At 38.7% G+C, this 17,895-nt stretch overlaps 1 protein-coding gene across 2 annotated transcripts in view; it reads right to left on the reverse strand.

Annotated features, from left to right (window-relative positions):
• Positions 1-253: 253 nt before the first annotated feature.
• Positions 254-17,895, reverse strand: part of soga1 (suppressor of glucose, autophagy associated 1) — a 150,580-nt gene continuing 132,938 nt past the window's right edge. For both annotated transcript variants that reach the window (XM_041798930.1, XM_041798929.1), the window contains exons 16-24: positions 16,569-16,721; positions 16,231-16,347; positions 13,295-13,359; positions 13,008-13,155; positions 11,691-12,293; positions 10,890-11,157; positions 10,508-10,723; positions 9,789-10,216; positions 254-7,496 (exon numbers count right to left, since the gene is read on the reverse strand). In XM_041798930.1, the coding sequence (XP_041654864.1) occupies positions 7,350-7,496; positions 9,789-10,216; positions 10,508-10,723; positions 10,890-11,157; positions 11,691-12,293; positions 13,008-13,155; positions 13,295-13,359; positions 16,231-16,347; positions 16,569-16,721 (2,145 nt within the window). In that variant the 3' untranslated portion in view covers positions 254-7,349. The remainder of the gene's footprint in view (positions 7,497-9,788; positions 10,217-10,507; positions 10,724-10,889; positions 11,158-11,690; positions 12,294-13,007; positions 13,156-13,294; positions 13,360-16,230; positions 16,348-16,568; positions 16,722-17,895) is intronic.

Below are 17,895 nucleotides of genomic sequence, written 5' to 3' on the forward strand. Positions count from 1 at the left end.
ACAGGAATTAAACATTAAGAAAAAAATAAAAATTGGAAAAAATAATGTAAATTTTGAATCCACATTTGTACAAGCTCTAAAAAGAAATTTAACTTTTAACCTTATTTTTGTTACAAATCAGCAGAATATGACAGTAGTCAATATCATCATCTTCAGTTAGCCAGGAGGCAATCTTTGCCAGACAAAATATCTATTTTAAAATAAAAATATTTAAAAATAGATGAATAAATGATAAAAAATACAAGACAACATGTTCAATTTTGACAAACATTTATTTGTGAATTCTATGACAAACAGGAGGCAGTTATATTATCTCATTTTACAGCTAGCTACATCAGTTCAAAGAAAAAAAAATCCCAACACTTTAAAAATCCACATGGATCAAATTTTCTCATTTTACTCATTTAATATTTGCTGCCTTTTTTGTTTTTCATTACCTTTAAAATGCACCTATGTACAGAAGAAATGCTCAAGTGTGTTTTTAAGAGGAGAGAGCTACATACTTCTACAGCAACCTGGTTCAGATCAGCTGTTGATATTCAGCTTTTCTCAAAGAAATCAAAGGACTGAGTACAAACCACTCCTTTTCTTTTCAAGTTGCAATACAACAGGTCACATTTCCTCACTGTGTACTCATTGAATGTTTCTTTCATTGCATTCTCCTTAATTTAAGAATCAAGCCTTGTACCAAAAGACAACAGTTGGTTATATGAAGCAAATATACAGGCAGTTTTTTTCTAGGTTATAGTTAGATAACATTATGAAAAGCTAAGAGTTTATGTACATTGTCAGGATGTTATAAGAATGAATGGAATGGAAAGGCTGCACAGACGATGCTTTTACAGAGACACACACAAAGGGAACGATGAGACCCATGGTTGGTGCCATGCAACCTGTAGAAAGTCATCAGTCATTGGCTGGTGGTGCTGTGAGACATGTAAAACTGTCTGTCATTGGCTGCATTTTTTTAAGTACTCTCTTTAACCTGAGGGGGAGGAGCAAACGCAACACCTGGCAGTCAGGTGGAAAGGCTGGAAAGACAGAGACAAAAGTGGCTGATGACATCAGAGTCAGAGAGCAGTCGTACTCTGACTACATCACATTTTTACAGGTGAAAATAGGTCCAGGTTTATAAAATAGCAGTTAGGTGCAGTAAGATGTCAAATTATGATGAAATCTGATGTTTGCTTTAGCAAAAGTCATTGTTACAAAAAAATATTTTTCCGTTTTAAAGTAATAAAAAGTTTTGTTTTTAAATATCAGATAAAAATGTGAACTGAGTTATCTTTTTATGTCCTGTTAATAAAACATATAACCAGCATCAAAACAAAAGTGATAGTTTCATCCACAACCTGAACATGTGCTGACTCGTCACGTCATCTCTAATACAGGCCAAAGCTTGACTTTGCAACATCAGAGGAAATACTAAAACAGGAAGTAAAAATATTTCACCAAAACGCAACTCTTAATCCAAATCCTCGGCCATTTGGAGGTCTAGTCACATAAAAGTGACAACAAATAAAAACTCATTTCTAAGGCATAATGTACTCAACACTGAGATCCCTTATCTGTTGTGACACATATTGTCTGTCAGAATGTATGTAGTAGCAACCACTGAAGATCAATGTAAACATAAACAGCCTACAACCACTGCAAGACAGAAGACTTCTCATCTGAACTCTATATGTTCTATATTTGGAGGTTATCCCAATCATATATTAAAAACTAAATTGGAAACAAATCCTTGCAGGAAAGAAAAGACTTGATTAATTGAAGACATCTTCATAGAGGAAAGGCACAAGGTGACCTTCTCATTGACAGTGATACTAAAGACAACGCAGGACTGAGGCCCTGGTCGCAAGTGAAGAAAATTGATGCACTGTTATGATTAATTTACATTAATATATTTTTTAACATATATCAGAGTATAGTTATGGTGTAAAAGTCTTAGAGGTAGTACAGAATCTGCTTTACTTTTTTACAGATTCATAAGTTTTACCTATAGCATCTTATTGACTTAGGCGAAAGATAATAAAAATCACAAAATATCCCTGTGCTCACGCTATATCTGCACCGAAATGTTGAATGATCAAAGCGTGTTTTCTCTACTTTGTTGCAAACAATATCTTAAGCAAAATTTCTTTCAATCTTTTGTAGAAGTTAACTTGTTTCAGATTTATGCTTTTATTTTGTAGGTGTCATTTGTTTCAAAGTTTCAAAAATATGTCACTGATTATAAGATTTGTTGAGGTTTTACATGTTGATTTTTCTAAATTTTAAATGCAATGAAAAGACTTTTAAAATAAATCTAAGAACTGTGTTTTAAAATGAAAGATTCTGCAGGACAAAGTTTGTTTTAAAGAGAGGAATGGTGCAAGAGCAAAGACTGTAGAATGATAAGCGTTATGTTACATTTTCAGATTAGTCCTGTGGGTGCGAGGGATGACTGTGGAAAGACTGAGTCATTATTTGATAGTAGCATCTGCAGACAGGACTTCTGCCAGCTCTGTTTGTGTAATACTCATAGACTGTAGAAAAAATTGGATGAGCTATTTGGTTACTGAATTGGGTTTTGAAGCCAAATGCTGCCTCAAACTAACTTTAGGTCAACCAAGAAACAAAGAGGTGGGGGGTCTTAAGCTTCTTGATAAGCAGCTACACTATGCTGGCTTGCATTCATATCAGCCAAGCCCCTAATTATGCATAACTTATATTGTTTTTGAAAACAAAATTGACATGTTAAAAAGAAACAAAAATCCAGCACAATGTGTGTCCATAAAGGCATTAACTAACCTGGCACGCCAGATGGATTTGTTTTACACACCCATCTGGAAAACCACTCACAAACAGCGTTTGGGAAAGGGCAGAGCCTTTGAAAACAAACTTGGAGGGTGACTGGATGAATGCTCTGTCTGTCACATGTTTATGGGCCAATCAGAGTAACACATGATGTAGCTGCTAACAAGCTGCGCCTGCACCCCTACCGATGGAGTAAACTCCATAAAGAACTGCATAACGTGAAAAAATGGCGACTGTAGACATGTCAGTACATGACTTTTGTCGTTTTTGAACAACTCATTGCTGTTCTTTGTTCTTCTTTTAACCAAGAAATGTTGTCAAGTTCTGATAAAACTGGTGCTTTAGCAGCATCTACGTTAATGTCTTCCGCCATTATTGCACTGGCCTCTTGTTGCTGCTTGTTTACGTCACGACTTTGCTGCTTACTGCCCTTCGACGCAAATTGGTCCTGTCACTTTCTAACCAGGCCAAAACGGTTCAGACGGGAGCTTTGTAAGGTGGATTTACCAGTGAGAAACATGGAAATGGGCGTATCCATCTGCTTCGCAAGGTTAGGCATTAACTATTCCAACCAAAATGTTTTGAATCGGTCGGTAAATATCAGTTTTTCTGCTATAAAAGTCATGATGAGGTCATGGTGATAACCAGTGCTTCTGCAGCCAGCCTCAAATGGAGACTCAAGCAGTTTTTAGCACTTGCTTCAGAGCTTGGGTTCACTTTGTATTGTCCATCAACTCTTATTATCTTTGAAGCAAACAAAAGAAATTTCATCAAAGATTTGGTAGCTATAATGGTTGCATTTGTCTGAACTATGTAGATTGTAGATAACAGCATATTGGTTAGCCTGTATACTTAATGTGCTGTTAGTACTCATTTGCAGTCCTGCCAGTTGTGCACAAACATAAGTTTGCACTGATGGCTAGTTTCTGTGAACATTTTGGAATACCTTTAACCATTCTCTTGGTTTAAGAAACTTGGAATGTTTACAATTTTAACATATTTATTGTATTGTGCTGAATTTGAAGAGTATGTTAAGATTTAGGGTGTCTGTGATCACTAATAGTGCTACACCTGAACTGTAGTTTGACAGAAGAGATAAGAGATGAGATAAGATATTCCTTTATTAGTCCCACAAGGGGAAATTCCAATTCCAGAATACAGTAGACATCCTGGCGGGAATGATCCAAAAAGAACTTTTGTGAGAAACTTGGCCTTTGTAAACTTTCTCTTATCAGTAGCAACAGATTTATCTGTTTTTGCATTTCCCCTTTTTAATGTTTGTTTTCAGAAACATAAAATGTTAAAAGCATCAAATTGATTCTCTTCAGTGACAGCACCAGATGTCAATGGCAATGTAGGACAAAGTTAAAATAAAAGGAAAAACGAGAGAATGTTAAGAGTAATGGATGTGTTACTCAGCCCAGCGTGTTCTGGGACAGTAGAAAGAATTATAGACGAGGTTCAAGTTGACTTGATGGCCCTTTTTTTTATAAAGCAGACTAGCTTCACCTTCAACTGTCTTGTAAAAGTTTGATTAAGTAATAAAAGTATTACTGTGTTAGTCGGGCCTTTGGCTTGTGTGGTGGTGACTGGTTCAGACTGGTGGAGACAGACAGCAGCATTTAGTCTGTGGGTTTTCCTCACTATGTTATTCAGATTCATGCTATGTTACTGTAACGTCCTATTTTAAACTGCTGAGTCAAATGTTGTCAGAGTCGGACAAACGTTCAACTATTGCTTAAATGGGAAATGGAAAAGACATTTAAAATAGATGGTTAAATGCCTATAAGACTTAAAGACATATTAGCACCACAGTAACTAAATATAAAGAGAAGGGAGAACGGAAAAAACTCCATATAAAATAAAAAAATTAAGAAAAATAATTTACTTTCCAGGAATTCAATAGCTGTTCCTATATAAAAGTTACTACCTGTATATAGTTTATACACTAGTCCTTCTATACATTTAAACCGTTTTTCCTTCGTCCACTGGGGTACAGTACTTTGATGTAGCTTTAGTACAGCCTGATGATAACTACGTGCATAAAAACATTCTTACCCATTGAAAAAGGCCTGTTGGGGTTATTTGCATGTGTATGGAGTCCAGTTTTGGTGTGAGCTGACTAAGAGGAAACCTGACAGGCACTTTAAATATCTGTTGATGGAGTGAAAAGGGACATGGCAAACACAGAGAGGGATGGGAAGAATGAAAAACATTCTAAATAAGATTGTTCTCAGTTTACAATATTTTTATGATTAAAATTCCCTTTGGCTTGTGTCAGCCTTTAAATTCTTGGTATTTCACTTATCGTACTTCTAGACATAAAGCACTGAAAATGACTGCGTCTAAGTAGAAAAAAAGGAAATGTTACAATTTAGAAAAACAACTTTTTTTATTTGGAAAAGCTACATTTAAGAATATCAATTAGAGCTGGCTACACACTAGATGGAATTTTAACAGATTTAAAAATTAGGTGGACCACAGACAAAGAGGTTGTTTTAACTAATTTTTAAAGTTATATTCACCCAAAAGGGGGACCACTAGATAATCTGGTATGATCGCAAGAGTAGTACGGATTTCACAGTGAAGATTCCACAGACACAAGATCTCACAGAAATTCTGTGATCTAGCATGCAACATCATCCTGGTCTGCTAGTTGTCATTGACTAGTGCAGGTATTCTGTGATGAAACCGGATCTTGAATTGAACCCTGTCCCTAATCATTGGAGTGGGCAAAATCAGTCTTAAAACCATGGAATGTGTAGCCAGCCTTTGTTTGATGAAAAAAATCATGATTGTGTTTCTTAAAAATTCTAAACTGCCAGTGCTTTTACTCGTCCGACTAGCACCAGCTTTTAACGTATAGTTTAATAAGACTGCTACATTTTAGTCGGCACACTAGCAATGCTGCCATGGTATTACTACAAATGAAAAATTCAATAGAGAAGAGCTGAGACAAGGGAGGAATTTAGAGTTGAATGTTCCCTGAAAAATCAAACCCAAACTGATAAAAGCAATGCATTGACCAAATTTTCCTTGGACATAGGTGTTAGTGTGCATTTCTGATCAATGGAAGAAAAACCATTTGAGTTTGGGCAGCTCATTTATGGTCCCATGAAGCTTAAGCTTGAAGCTTATACCAGTCAGGATGATGGGTGTTGAGCTGATGTCATAATGGTTATTTAAAAAAACCCATCTGTTTAAACCAGCTTCATAATTGTGCCTTTTCTTTAAATTAAGCTAAAGGTAAATATTTTTGACTTGTGTCTCAGAAGCATGAGACTGTAAATAACTGTTAAAACAAGAGAAACAATATAATCATTGAGGTTCTATACAATGGAAAGCTGAACTTGGACTTTCAGTGTTCATCTTTTTAACAACTTTTTGAAAATATTTCCCATCTGTATAACCAAATTCACTGTTTCAAGACAGTATGCTGTACTTCCAATAAGAATCTTGACATCAATGAAATCAGCTAAAATATGCCAGAAACCAGACACAAAGAGGCCCCTTCTACCTTTCAGAACAGGCTCTACCATCATTTCCTAATCAGAAGTAGTTAAGATGCAAAATTGTACAAAAGTAGTAAACAGGTTTGCCAAATACATGGTCATGGCTACAATGTCCTGATCCCTCTGAGGACACATTGGATGTATATTTAAAGAAGTCTGAAGAGCTTTACAACATAACAGTAATAGGTGGTTAATTCAGATTTGTGTAGTCTGGTCCAATCTCGAATATTTCTTGTTGCTCTCTAATTCAATGTGAGAAATAAAACGAAGCAGGTCTTCAGCTGAGGTGGATGCATCATCATTATGTAGAATTTTCAGATCCATTGTGCTAATCCATCATAAAGGCATGTTTAAACTTTCCCGCACAGCATGTGTCAATTTGACTGTTTAGAGAAATTATCAGTTTACTCTGTTGAGGTTGATGGTTCCAGAGTTTCTAACACCATTTAGAACAAGTTTTTTTTTTACAAGTAATAGATGATCCCTCTCCAGTCGTAGCTCCTAATATATGCACTCTCACTGCATGCTTAAAGTGGGATTTTATCTGTAAATCCAGCATGGATTAAGGTATGATGTCATCTTCTTCAGTGCCTGTTAGTCTGAGAGTTTGGTGTAGAGGTCCAACCCTGACATCATGTTTTTCCTTGTTAGCCTCTCTTCAGTTCACAAAGTTCTTCTTGTTTATTTTAGTGGGTGAGATTTAAATTGCGTTGACTTTTATGTCCTGCTGGTAGCTGGTTGGACCCGATGCTTGGTGGATTTTCAGTCGTCTCCTTGGCATCAGAATGGTACAGTTAGTGTAATAATGCCTAGGCTCTGCTTGTGTGGTTTTAATGTGTGTATGTGGCAGTGTGTGTGGGGCAGCTTGTGCAGTGTGCTTGTGGTGTGAGTCATGTTGGCAGTGCGCCTGTGAGGCAGGTTCTGGGTGTGTATGTACATCTGATGTTTGTGTCCATGGCAGTGGTGTACAGTGTTAGTGAGGAATCAGTATTGCTGTGAGTCTGTTGTGTATCTTTGCGTGTGGCAGTAAAAGTGTTGTCACTCATTACAGGTGTCCCCTTTCTCCTCAGTCGCAGCTGGAGATTCTTGTGGGCGGTGTTTGCACTGGCCGAGGGAATGTCGAGCCAGAGCTCTTGATGGTCGGCCAAAGCAGGAAGACTGGGCAGCACAGTCACAGGTTGCATCCTGGGAAGTAAAAAGATATACGTTTAACCCTCATATATTAACCCCTCTAAATGATCTAATAATAAAATGTTTTTAGCCTCCTTTAGTAGGATGTCATATACATGTTTTAGTTTTTAGCAGATGGCTTGGCCAGATTCCATGTCTGTCATCAAGCAGATCCATCTTGCAAAGCTCCAATCAGAAATGATGTGTCAGGTCTGAACATGGAGCTGACCAATCAGCATCATTTGAGAAGAACAAAGCATTAGCTATGGGCAGGGTTTTGTTGTACTGAAAGCTTATAGCAGTGGCTGCTGCTGGTGTAGCGTTTAGCTCGGATGTAGCTATAGTTTAGCATCTGTGTTATCAGAACTGGGTCGTATTTCTCAATTAAAACAATAACAAAGAACCACACTTAGCAAAGAAAATGTTTTTGCACTTTTCTCAACAGACTTCTGTTTGATCCCCAAACAAGCTCCACTGTTAAACTAGGAGAGCACCTGCCTGCCAAGCTCACTTTACTATTGGAGCTGTGCATGCCTACTACCTCATTTTGTCTTGTCGCTCTGATGGCCCGTAATGAATTTAAAAAAACAGAACGTTTGTCCAATCACCTTCTGAGAATTTTTGAAAAGCCTTGCCCTTCCCAGCAACTGGTTTCCCAGATAAATGTGAAATATATACAGTGCTTAACAAATTTATTAGACCACCACCCAAAGTAAGAATTTGCCACAACTGCCCTAAATTAACAGCATTGGTAAAAATTGGTGAAACCAAAATAATTTTTTATGTTTCTGCAATGGTTAATACACCAATATGTAGAAGCTCTTTAACTGAAATGATATTTTTAATGCTAAAATACAATTATTATTGTTATCCATGAATTTTCAAATTTACTGATTTACAAAAAACAAACAAACAAACAAAAAAAAATGGAACAAATAGTAAAGCACATTATTATTTCTTGATTAATATGTCAAATTATAGTTATTTACTTGCATTCCTGAACAGAAAAATGAGTTTTAGTGGTTGAGTGTTATGTTTGATTAATTTCTGACTTCTCAGAGAAGCCCAGTGAGCCGGCTCAAATTTGGGTTTAAAAAGGTGAACTCAGTTTGAAATTCCTCATCCTGTTCAAAATGGTAAAAGGTGGAGAGCTCACTGAAAATGAAAGAGTCCACATTAAAGCACTTCATGATACTGGATGGTCTCTGAGACAGGTGATCTAATAAATTTGTTAAGCATTGTAAAATGATGGTGCTCTGCATTGCCTAATATGCACGTATGCCCCTTTCTATTCAGAAAGATGGTCTAACTCATACTTACATTTTTTTTTACTATCAATAACATCAAGGAAGGTGTTTGAAAGAATACAAATCATAAATTATGCATTTTTGGGTGCATTCACTAATATGCATTTACAATAAAATGAGCAATAAGTCAGTTTCAGTAATTCAAATTTTAGATGTACAAAAGGTAAACCTGCCATTTAAAGATACTTAATTGCTAATTACTAAATATTAAAATGTACAACAGCAATGAGGGTGAGTTTTCTTTAGCCTGAAAACTGCACACCTTTTACAATTCTAAGATGTTTATAACCAGATCTTAATGTTTTTGTTTTTTTTTTTTTTTGTTTTTTTTTGACTGGCAAAGTTAGATGCCAATATAGATGACTGATCAACCCCCTGGGAAAACGACCAAAATATTCTCATTATTTTCCCAAATCAGAATAGAATAATACATATGGATATATCCCCACTTGTGACAAACTTTCTGCCTCTATTTTCTCTCCTGGCTCTCATTCAGGACCAAATGAAAGCAGCTTAATGACAGACTTTCAGGTCCTGACCCACCAATTGAAAAAAAAAATGAATTAAGGACTATAATGAAGCAAGTTTTAGGGGATGCTCTAAAAAAAGAATAATACACCATGTTGATATGTCATCCCAGTCATGATCAGGCATTGTAAAGTGATTTCACATTTTGTTGCACGACCCTGCGGTTGTTTTTGTCTCATTTAATGCATTTACTATACCAACCTAATTTTGTATTTACCTCCTTTGTGAATTTTCCCTTATCTTGGCAGACAGCTGTTTACCTGTGCTGGAATTCCCCTCTACTATAAACCACTGCAAAGCTTAATTAAGTCTGTGATAGTCCTTTTACATCATTTCTTGCAGAAAAGAATAAAACATACTGGAATCTATATTATACTAGGGAAAAACATTTAAAATCTATAGCAGTCTTAAAAAACAAAGTTCTTTCTTTGTGAAGAGCAGACATGATGCATACATAATTCTGCAGCCGTACCTCCATGCCAGATCCTGCAGCTCCCGCGCTGCTTGCTTCTTTTCCTCCTCCCATGATACTGACCATCTCTTCCCCAGCTGTCTGTCTCATAAACCTCTTATTGACAATCCGGGTAACATTGTCATTGCTTCCACCCAATGGCCCCAGTCCTCCACCTGAGACTGACACGCACTCTGGCTTGGGCTCATCCACGCCAACCAAACTGCCCAAGACACCCACACCACTGAGGCTGCCGAGGGAATCTCTTTGGGCCTTCTCTGCAGGCAGGGTCACTCCTGCCTGGCCACGACTGCTGCAAACATTCCTGAAGAACTCCTGGACCAGGCCACCATATCGCTGAGAGCCAGGATCAGGCCCACAGACGGACACAACAGAGGGTTTCCCTGCTGCAGGAGGCTGCCGAGCTGGACTGGCAACCTGACTAGCGCCTAGGAACAAGAAGGGAAGATGGAGGTTATGATAAAGACAACACACCGTGGTTTATAGACCTACAGGCATAAAGAAACTTTCAACTTGAACTGTTTGATGAACTGTTGATAAATTGATTTGCATGCAATGATGCAAGTATCATAAAGTTAATTAGTCCAGGTCCTGATCTGGCCCTGATACTGCAGTACAGTGCAGAGCATAATTTTTCCTAAGTCTAAAATGCCAGAAAATATATTGCCCCTAGAAAGGTCTTTCCCCCTCAGATATTCTGGAAAAATTGTTGCATGTACCTCCGTCACCCCTCCACAGTGACTCTGTGCTACCAGTGTGCTCCACCACACTGAAGAGGCTGGAGAGGCCATCGGTGAGGCCACTCAGGACCGGGCTGTCCCGTGTGGTGGTGGAGCGAGCCCATGCAGAGCCTCCTCCACCCATGGATCTTTGCTGAAGGCTCCACAGACTTCGGTCCCTTGAGGAAGAAGACCCATCCAGCCTAGAAGTGGAGCCTGAAAACAGAAAAGTTTGGTGTCTCAGTCTCTTGCAAACTATTTTTTACGCTTATGATCTTGGGAGTCACTTCAACACAGAAGTAAAAGTAAAAACTTGGCTTTGAAGTATTAATTTCAGTAAGAACTACTTAGCCTCAAAGGATGCTTAAAGAAAGCCTCTTACCAGAAGAGACTCTGCGTTGTAGTTTGGGTGATCCATACTTGGGTGAACAACATGGCCTCTCTATGCGGCTGTGAACTTTATCCAGAGATGTTGAAATTTGCCGGGTGCGGGCCGAGGCGAGAGGAGAGGTTGTTGTTGATGAGGGGCGAGGAGACCATGCTTTGGAGTGTAACCCGGCCCCCCTGCTGCTTGGAAGGTTGTCTGTTTGAAGTCCAATGCTGACGTACTGAGCAGCAGTCTGTGTGGATCTGGAGGACATACCAACTCCCTATGTGGAGAAATGTAATTGATTAAAAAATGTAAAAATACAGTGCAGTGTGTCTGTAACAGCTAATTAAACAAGGCCGATTTTAATGCAATATGCTTCCTTAAATGTACACAATGCAACCAGTGTAATGCAACACATTCTAATAATACCAACCAATCTTCCTCCTAAAACAAGATCTGACTACTTATTTCCTCAAAGTATAAAATATCTGCCCCTCACAAAGAAATTCAGCCTTTATGGTGGTTAGGAATTGTTCTTTAAAAGAATGAAAAATCTGTTAATATACAGTCTTGACTTACAAGTCCTCATCAGGGCATGTTAAAATCGAGAGCCAGCTCCCACATTTAAACAGATCATTTCTTCCCTGCTGTTTGCTTCCTTCTGGTTTTGGCTGCATGATCTGTCCTTGTACCCAAAGTGCACCTATCTTTGATACTTTAATTAGCAAAGTAGCAATCCTCAGCAACTCAACTAGCATGTATCCTCCATTTAAACAATTTGATTGTTTGGCTATTAATTCCAAAATAATCTACCTGACTCCCAGGTTCCTTGGTGGATTTTCTTTCAAGAGATGAAGAGCGTATAGCCTGGCGGACACAGTTGGTCATCTCCTTCATATCATCACTTAAATTGGCTGAAATCTCCCCCATCTCAAGGCCGTGGAAAGCCGACGGGGAGGTGATCCCATCAACCAAACTGCTAGCAGAGCCTCCAATGCCATTGCTGATGACACTGGGGTTTGAGCTGGAAATACAGCCACTCCTGCTCTCTAGCAGCTCCCTGTGCTGCTTGGACAGCGAGCTCAGCCACTGCTCATATGAGGATGAAAACGAAGATGGAGGTTGTTGCTGCTGAACCTGCAGGGCCTCCAGTGGAGCCATGCCTACATCTGAACCACTCAGTTCCAGGAGAGGGCTGCCGTTCTGTGCCTCCTGCAGCTCTTTGGCCTCCTGGTTCCTGTTTCTGTGCTCCATGCGCCGTACTGCTGGGGGGCTGTAGTAGATCCTGATGCCAGTACGGTCAGGAGCAGTGTAGCTCCTCTGGACTGACTCTAAGTCTAGCTCTGATCCCACCAGGCTGCTGCAGGAGCCACTGGGGCCATCCCAGGTTTTACAGGTGTCACCAACCTCTGGGGTCTGATAGGAGATGGAATAATTGGGATGTGAAAAAACACTCTTAAATAATTAACAGTGTACATGTCATTTGCTGGATTGAGTTAAAGGCTGAGGCAAGAGTTCCTGATTATTTTAATTCAATCTGAATAACCTGCAAACCTCAAATCTATTCAAGTGTTTCTGATAGTTCCTGAGCTGCTTGTTCACACCTTTCCCTCCCAGCAGGAAGTTTTGCTGCAGTTTGCCTATCAGTGAATGCAAGGCTAGAGAAGGAGAAATACTCGGGGTCTAGAAGGAAGATTTATGGTGAAAGTCAGGGTAAAAACCTCTGCTGTTTGTGTTCACATATGCAGCTCACCCTAATTCAAATACAAACAGTGCTATAAACTAACTAATCTAGATTATACAAGTTATTTTGAGACAAACAAAGCAATTTAGGTCTTATTTTCTGTGTTTTACAACCTGGGAAAGATGTTAACCTTGGTTGCTAGGTGATTTTCACTAAAGTAAGTGATATTGGACATTGTTATTGGAAATAAAATACATTTAACTTTTTAAATTTGAGTTTTTCCATTTTTTTATTGTGAACAAAGATGTGTACAAGACAGAAAAATAAAATTTATTTGATTATGTAAGGAGTGAGCACAGCCTTTATTTCACTTGTCATCATTTATATAGTAAAGGATAAGTTTTACAAAGAATTTTAGGTATGTAGCAGTGAAACATGTTATTTACCTCATTGGTCAAGTAGGTCCAATTCTTCCTGCTGAAGTCACCCAACTCTGGGCGAATGAAAAGAGGCAAAGCTGCAGACTGGATCTTCTCCTCTTGATTGGCTGTTCCATTTACCTCTGGGACATCCAGCTCTGGTGTGGATTTGGTTCTTTGCATAGAAAGAGGAGTTAATAACAAAATTGGAAAACAAAAACAAAAAAATACTCATTTTATGTAGGAATTTTGTAACACTTTCCAATAAAAGACAACACTGAAAAAGTCTGAGACGCAAAGTTTGAGCTTGTTACCTTGGTGATGCTGTTCCATTTGTGATGACTGCGTCTGCAGAGGACTCGCCACCCAAAGACTTTGACTGTGAGGACAAAAATGATCAGACAGTAAGTGCAAATGAAAAAATGGGCACATCTATTTTAGTCAGTAAAGATCCTGCACCACATTGCTATTCCTCCTTTAGCATTATTTATTTCTTTACTTTAAAAAAGCATCCTGTCATAGTACATCCACTGGATGCCCTATCTTATCATGCACATTCCACTTCCTCTGGAGCTGTTTGGCAGAGGAAATGAGGATTGACCACTATCAGTGGCAGACAGTTGCAAACTCATACACAGATGATAATGCTGAGTCAGTGTGTTTCTTAATTTCACACACTGGAGCCACTTCCCCTTAGAGGAAAGGAACTGAAAGAGAGAGAGCGAATGGAAGAAGGGTAAAGGACATCTGCAGATTATGCGCTTAGTTGTGCAGATAAACTGATGGTCTTTCACCTGCAAGTCACTGAACTGCAGAGAGTGCAGAGAGTGGGTGTGCAATATACTGACAAGAAGATAAATATATGTGCTCTTTATACCATCCTACTCTGGCTCTGCAGTTAATAATGATGGCATGTAGCTCAGAATTTGTGTTTATACTCTGTGAAGTAGTTAGAAGAAAAATCTACACAGAAAGATAAAAGTAATGTGATTAAACTTTTAATGAAGCCATTCAAATGTATCTCAAAAATAGTTAAAATGCTCTTGCTGTCTTACACCTCTCACACAAAATGAAAAACAACAAAGCGATCCAAGTCTGTCTGGTAAAAGAAAGTGTTTGTTTTAAATCCTATCCTGTTTTACTTAATACAAGCACTAAAAATAGTAATACAGCTTGTACCAAAAATGTTTAAATTCCACTGGGGCGGGCTGGTGTAGCTCAGATACAGCTGGAACTCCAATGAAAAGAGTTCATAATAGTACTGGTTGCAGGTTTGATTTCCAGTCCTAATGCTAATTGGTGCATGTCATCAATACGGTCTCTTATGACCTTCAGCTATCCCCTCCAAATGAAGGCAAAAAGGCTAAATCAACTTTCCACCAATTTTTCCTTTATCTATCCAGATAAAACCTTTGATTTGGAGTGCCAAACCACCAAATGACCGCTGCAAGTGGATATAATAACATTTAATTCTTAAATAATTCACATTTCAAACATAACTTGTTATTGTACAATGATTTAACTAAGGTCCAAAAAAGAAGGAAAAGTGGCCACCTTGACACTAACTGGCCTTAAGGGGGCAGTGTAATCAAATATCAGGAGTCCTTGAAAAGCCCACAATATAATAAAGGCAGAGAGGACAGTAGATTAGATTTGTGGGGTGTCAGAGCGTGACACAGACACAGTCAGAGAGACTCAGACAGAGTGAATCAAAGTACGACAAGCTTCGGCCTCCTGCCAAGTTTCCAGTGCAGGACACAGTCACTTTATGGAAGGAGTCACATGGGATCATACTTAACGGACAAACAACAGGAAGGAAGAGGAGGGAGATGAGCAAGAAGGGGAGAAAGAATTATTAAAAGGCATGAGGGTGAAAAAGTGAGCCCAGAGTAAAAACATAAAAGGAAGTATGCACAGCAGACAGAAGAAAGATGACAGAGGAGCTCTGACCTACTAACTTTATCCGTGTTCATGTCTGTGTGTCTCTAAATGAGAAAAAAAAGCCATGAGTAATGACGAGTTTTAAAAAGCTGATGTAATCGGACTGCAGCCCTCCTTGACATGTTATAAAAGCTGGGCATGATTGTTCTGGTGTAAAATCACCAGATCAGACCGACCGTGTTTTCCTGGAGAGCACAGTGTAACATTAAACTGAAGCTAAACCACTAGAACCAGACAGGGTTTCTATTCACATGATGATATTAGAGGCTGTTTGGTTTTTGCCAGCATCAGCAAAATGTCCCTAAAGGAAAATATCACCATTAAGAGAGCAACTGGTAACATTTTAACATTTGTTTTTACCTTGCCAATTGCAGTGCAGTAATTTTTTTTTTTTTGATAGGACAGAAATACTCTGAAAAGCTCACAGCTGCCCAGAATATGATAAATTTCATTTTCATGCTATCTCAGTGTTTGCAAAGACTGAGCAGTATTATCAAAAAATAGTAGGGTTACTCTGATTTATATAGCAGCAAGCTACATTTAAAGTGTATATCATAAATATATTTGCATATAAAAAATAAAAGCACAGTTTGCATTTGAACTCAACCAGCAGGTCAAGACAGTAAAACAGAACCAGAAAAAGGTTTCTTTACAAAACAAAGGCCAGAATTTATCGTTAAAAACTCATCAGTTGACTTTCTTAAAAAAACAGGCTGTGCTTTGTATTTCCTGTTTAATATGCAGTTGTTGCACTTCTTTAAGCACACTTCTTTTATAAAAAGAGCATCAAAACTGAAAATATTTGCATTTGAGCATAGACTTTAGGAGGCATTTAACAAAATATGCTTGACATCAACCTTTTAGCTACAAAATGGGTTCTTTGAAGCCAATCTGCGACAGTCACCATATTGAAAACACTGTCTCAAGTTAACTTTAGAACAACCTTGTAACAGTGAGGTGGAGCTGAGGTAGGTTTTAAGCCTCCTGACAAACAGCTACACCGTACTGGTAGCAATCATGCCCCTTTCATGTACAACTCGTATGTTTTAAAAACCAAAACAGACACAGGATGTGAATCCTGTGATTTTAATGTCAAATAGGAAAATATCATCACTCACTGAAGTGTTATCTACCAGGTAGCACATACTGTATCTAAAAAGTCAGTAAGGTGTCCTCCTTAGCGCAGACGTATGGCCTCATCCAGTCAGATTTTATCATCTCAAGATAAACTCTGTATCTTTATTTTTCACTTTGACATTTCCCACTCTTTTTTATGCACACACACTCTGAATCATGCAGCTCCTCATACCTTCCCCTGCTGTGCCGTAGCCTCTCTCAGTCTCTGCTCCCACTGAGCTCTCTCCTGGCTGAACCTTTCCAGCAGCTCCAGCTTCTCTCTGCCCCAGTTCCTCTCTCCAATCTGAAGCTGATTGGTTCGTAGGTCGGCCACAGCAGAGAGAAAGAAAAAAAGAGAACATCAGAGGGCGAAATAAGATGGAAGTGGAGTGCACACCAACAGACAGTTGAATTTAAAATAACTACAACTATGTCGAGTAAAAACAACTCTAAAGTCAGTGTACTGACCGGACAACCTTCAAAAGACCTTTGTTGCTTTTATCATCCAAACTCACAATGACATGCACTAACCTGTTTGGTTAGGTCCATCACAGCAGCATAAGAATCAGCCAAGAGATGTTGATGTTCCTCTCGCTCCCTCTTCAGCGCCACCTTCAGATCTGGAGGTTCCAGTGCATCATTAGCAGACAGAGCTGCTGCTGTTTTCCCTGACTTGGTTTCAAACTGGAAGCAGAAAGGTAAAAAAGAGGGGTCAATGTCAAATAAACAAACATTTTCTCATAAATCATTTCTCATGTTGTATCACAAGACATAAAATCTTTCATATTGTTCGGTTTATTCATTCATGTGATATGTGGATATACAGAGAGACAGCACAACAGGCCAGGTTCTCTATCCACAGCATATAGTCCTGTGAACCTGCACCAAATGTCTATGGGTGATTTGATTTATGTCAACAAGGCACATCTTTTTGAGAAGCTCATCAAAATGCAACTCATCCTCTAAAAAGTTAAATGGACACTCAAACATAAACATTATTTATTTTACAGTAACTTGATATTTAAAATTGTAACTAACCACAGTGTTGCCAGGTGGCAGCAACATTGTTTAGTCTGGCTAGACCTGTGGTTCACGCACAGACAGGGGCTGGATTAACTGGCACCTGTTGGCTAGCTGTATTTAGCCTGAATCTTCTTTACAACTGTGAGTGACTGGGAGGAGGTAAAGGAGCTTTTACTTTGGAAAGCTGCAAAGTTAAATCAGTTGCAACAGAAGGATTCAGCTGTATAGTCAGAGAAGAATAGCTTCATGTAGAGTGCAGTGATATAATAAAGCATTTACAAAGGTAAACCAAGATAGACGATAGCTGCGTGCATATATAAGATACATTTGAGTGTTGTAGCTCAGCAAAGACAGTAAATGATGTTGCCTGTGACTCAGATGTAGAGTTGGCTGTCTCTTAACAGAAGGGTTGGTGGTTTTATCTCCAGCTTCTGCAGTCACATGTCGATGTGTCTTTGGGCAAGAAACTTCCCTACAAATGTCTTCCACTGCTTCATCAGTGGTGTTGTTAAAGATTTTGAGGAGTCAGATGACTAGAATAACATTGTACAACCAAGACCAGTCAGCATTTGATATTTAAACTACTGGCAGAAATAGCTGGTATACATGGGCTAGCAAGGCTGAACTCTCTCTTTCTTGCACAGTCAAGTTGACAAAATTTATAGACAACTGACTTCAGATGATTTGTTTTAAGTTTTTGGTGAAAGATCGGGGAGTGACTTAAAGGCATACTTCAACATTTTGGCAAGTTCACCCATTGCCATAATTCCTATAGTCTTAGTAATAGGTTTGTTTCCGTTAGTTGTCAGTGCAAGCTGTTTCTAGACCTGGGGGG

Source organism: Cheilinus undulatus, linkage group 11, assembly GCF_018320785.1.
Source record: "Cheilinus undulatus linkage group 11, ASM1832078v1, whole genome shotgun sequence".
Classification (NCBI taxonomy): Eukaryota; Metazoa; Chordata; class Actinopteri; order Labriformes; family Labridae; genus Cheilinus; species Cheilinus undulatus.